The following is a 3,162-nucleotide window of genomic DNA, read 5'->3' as shown; positions in this document are numbered from 1 at the left end:
CCGTGAAGGTGACCCGTGCATTTTGTTCCTGTTTATAAACCTCTCATTCTTCACCTGGCAATGCTCTGTGCAGTGTGTCATCAACAACTACAGCCAGGAACAGAGAAAGAGGCCAGCTAAGGATGCAGAATCCCAGCACCGTGTCTTCTCAGCCGGGTTACTGTACCACTTACCAATTACCTCAAAAGGAAGAAAGGGAAGGAGGAGAGGAAGAGGGAGGAGCTAGAGGAGGAGGGGGAAGACCCCCATAGCACACAACAACAGAGTAGGATTCTTTTGTGACCTGGGCAATTGAAGAGCATGGTTTTTTTTGTTTTTTTTTTTTTTTTGGTTTTTTTTTTTTTAACTTTTTTTTTTTTAATTAAAGCCAAGCACAGTGGCACACACCTTTAATCCCAGCACTCAGAAGACAGAGACAGGAGGCTCTCTGTGAATTTGAGGCCAGCCTGGTCTACATATCCAGGTCCAGGCCAGCTGCTGCTACAGAGTAATACAATCTTTAAAAACAAACAACAACAATAATCGGTAGACCAGAGCTAGCAGATCAGTCCTTACTTACAGACAGTAGCTCTAGAGGCAGAGAGCCTTGGATGTGCTGCTTGTACACATCTGAGTTCTGAAGCTGGGGCAGCTTCAGTCACCCACCCCATGGCTCAAGCTCCCCTGTATGGCAGAAGCAAGCCCCCAAATCTAACATGGTGATGCAGGTAACAGACAACCTCACATTGAGAGCTGTCACTTAGAGAATAGCCTGCCCTTCTACAGCACAGATTATTGGGGTTTTCTGAAATCATAACACACTACACATAAACATGTTTCAGCATTATTATTCTTTATTGTGGTGCTGGGGCCCATGCCCAGGGCCTTGCATATGTTAGGTTCGAGGTCTACATCTAAGCTATATCAGTCTAGCCCCAAGGCACTTGAGGAGGAAAATCATGTTACTTCTTTTGACTCTTGATTGCAAAAGGACCTGAAATCACTCTGAAAAGATTCTACCCTGATGTAGAAATTAGCCATGCACACATAAAATCATATAAGGACTCTAGTGAGAGGCTTTAATAAACATGAGCATAATACAGCTTACCATGAGCATATAATTAAGGTAGCTGCTTTAATCTGAAGGAAGAAAAACAAACAATCCCACTTCCCCACCCAGAGATCAGCGAGGGAGAAAAACATCTTCCTTCTGGTTACTTGTGCTGGGTATAACTGCCCCCTTCCAAAGGGCACATTGTCACATTCCAATACACACCTACGGAAGGACCTTCTGGGACATAACCATCTGTCATGCATGATGCATACACCAACCCATAGCTCCCATACCTCTAAGGCTTGACAGAATTAGGGAAAATTAAGATCACTTGTTCACATTTTTGAGGCATTCATATAAAAATCACCTTTATAAGCCGGGCGGTGGTGGCGCACGCCTTTAATCCCAGCACTCGGGAGGCAGAGCCAGGCGGATCTCTGTGAGTTCGAGGCCAGCCTGGGCTACCAAGTGAGCTCCAGGAAAGGCGCAAAGCTACACAGAGAAACCCTGTCTCGGAAAACCAAAAAAAAAAAAAAAAAAAAAAAAAAAAAAAAAAAATCACCTTTATAGATGCTTTCATTAAAAAGAATCTGATCTGGCAATCTTGCTAAGGAGAGCTGGTCTAGTGTCAAGTCCACATACAAACGCAGAGAGGTGAGCAACCTTCCCATCGGTGACTGCAGCAAGAGCCTCACACAGTGCGGTTACTCTTCCGGGAGCACCGCTATGCTCTTCCTTCCAAAAACTTCACATACTGTACCCGGGCTTCAAAATGGTCGGCTGGACGGTTGTACGGTGTCCACACAGGCTCTCCCACAAACAGCCGCATGGCCTTCACATAGTTCTTCTCATCCAGCGTGAACCGGTGGTAGATGCCAGCGGGAAGCGTGATCATGTCCCCCTTCTCCATGGAAATCCGGATCCACTTGTCCTCCTTGTCCCTGACATCGAAGTACCCACTGCCCTCCAGGATGTAGCGGATCTCCTCATCCAGGTGCAGATGCTCCTCGAAGAACATCTTGATTTTCTCCTCATAATTGGGAAGTTTCTCTTTGCATATGGTGATGATGTCCATCCAGGAGTAGTTTCTCTCTTTCCGGATCTTTTCCAGTTCTGGATCATTCTCATACTTGTCAGCATCCAGCTTCCAATAGAGCACTCCGAGCGTGCGCAGCTGCTCCAGGCCCACCAGGCGGTCGGGCTGCGTGCGGTGGGGCAGCCGCGGGTCGGCGGCGGACTTGTCCATGTACCAGGCCTGCACCATGTCGACGGCGGCTTCCGCGAGCAGCTGAAGAGCATGTTTTAACAGTTCATTAAGAATTCTGCTACTTTACTTTTTACAGCTCTAGCCATTTACAAAGCATTTTCTTCCTTAAGCACAGGGGAAGCTTTGTGAGTGTCTAACCAACACCTTCACTTCTGTCTTCATCAGGTTTCTTTTTTTCAATAACTTATTTATTTTTATTTCAGGTGCATTGGTGTTTTGCTGAGTGTGTGTCTGTGTGAGGGTGTCAGGGCCCCTGGAACTGGAGTTACAGACAGTTGTGAGCTGCCATGTGGGTGCTCTTGACCACTGGGCCATTTCTCCAGCCCCTCTATCCGGTTTCTTACTGAGGCCTTACTTACAGTTTCAGAGGTGAGTCCATGACAACATGGTAGAAAACATGGCAGCAGGCAGGCATGGCAGTAGCTGAGAGCTTTTCTGTCGAGACAACAACCACAGGGCAGAGAGAGACGCACTGGAAACAAAACCTCAAAGCCTACGTCCAGTGGCACACCTCCTCTAACAAGACCACGCCTCCTACGCCTACACAAGCAGTTCCACCAACTGGGACTAGGCATCCAAACATATGAGCCTGTGGGAGCCACTCTCATTCAAATATCATAATTCTCAGAAAAACAAGATCAAGACAAGAGCCGGCTTTCTTAAGGACACAAAGATTTAACAACATTCAATTAAGTTTTCAATGATTATGTATTTGTTGTCTAGCCATAACCCCCCCCTTTTTTTGCAACTTCAAGATGTACAGTTTTCTGAGTTTGACATGTCTGAAATCAGTGAATCTCTCCAGCTGCCATCTGCTAGGTCTCCAGCAGTATAAGGAATGGACATCCCCAACAAGGTAAGA

The 3,162-nt window shown here is 46.5% G+C and overlaps 1 protein-coding gene across 1 annotated transcript; it reads right to left on the bottom strand.

The window, feature by feature from the left end:
- Positions 1 to 812: 812 nt before the first annotated feature.
- LOC114700277 (1,2-dihydroxy-3-keto-5-methylthiopentene dioxygenase-like) lies at positions 813 to 2,315 on the bottom strand. The gene is made up of 2 exons (XM_037204001.1): positions 1,596 to 2,315; positions 813 to 1,400 (listed from the first exon to the last, which is right to left on the bottom strand). Exon 1 carries the CDS (start codon positions 2,295 to 2,297, stop codon positions 1,758 to 1,760), a length of 540 nt encoding a protein of 179 aa, XP_037059896.1. The 5' UTR covers positions 2,298 to 2,315; the 3' UTR covers positions 813 to 1,400; positions 1,596 to 1,757.
- Positions 2,316 to 3,162: the final 847 nt, after the last annotated feature.

The sequence above is a fragment of the Peromyscus leucopus genome, chromosome 3, assembly GCF_004664715.2.
Source record: "Peromyscus leucopus breed LL Stock chromosome 3, UCI_PerLeu_2.1, whole genome shotgun sequence".
Lineage (NCBI taxonomy): Eukaryota > Metazoa > Chordata > Mammalia > Rodentia > Cricetidae > Peromyscus > Peromyscus leucopus.
Note: the sequence above shows the minus strand (reverse complement) of the source record. Positions and strands in the feature narration are given on the sequence as shown.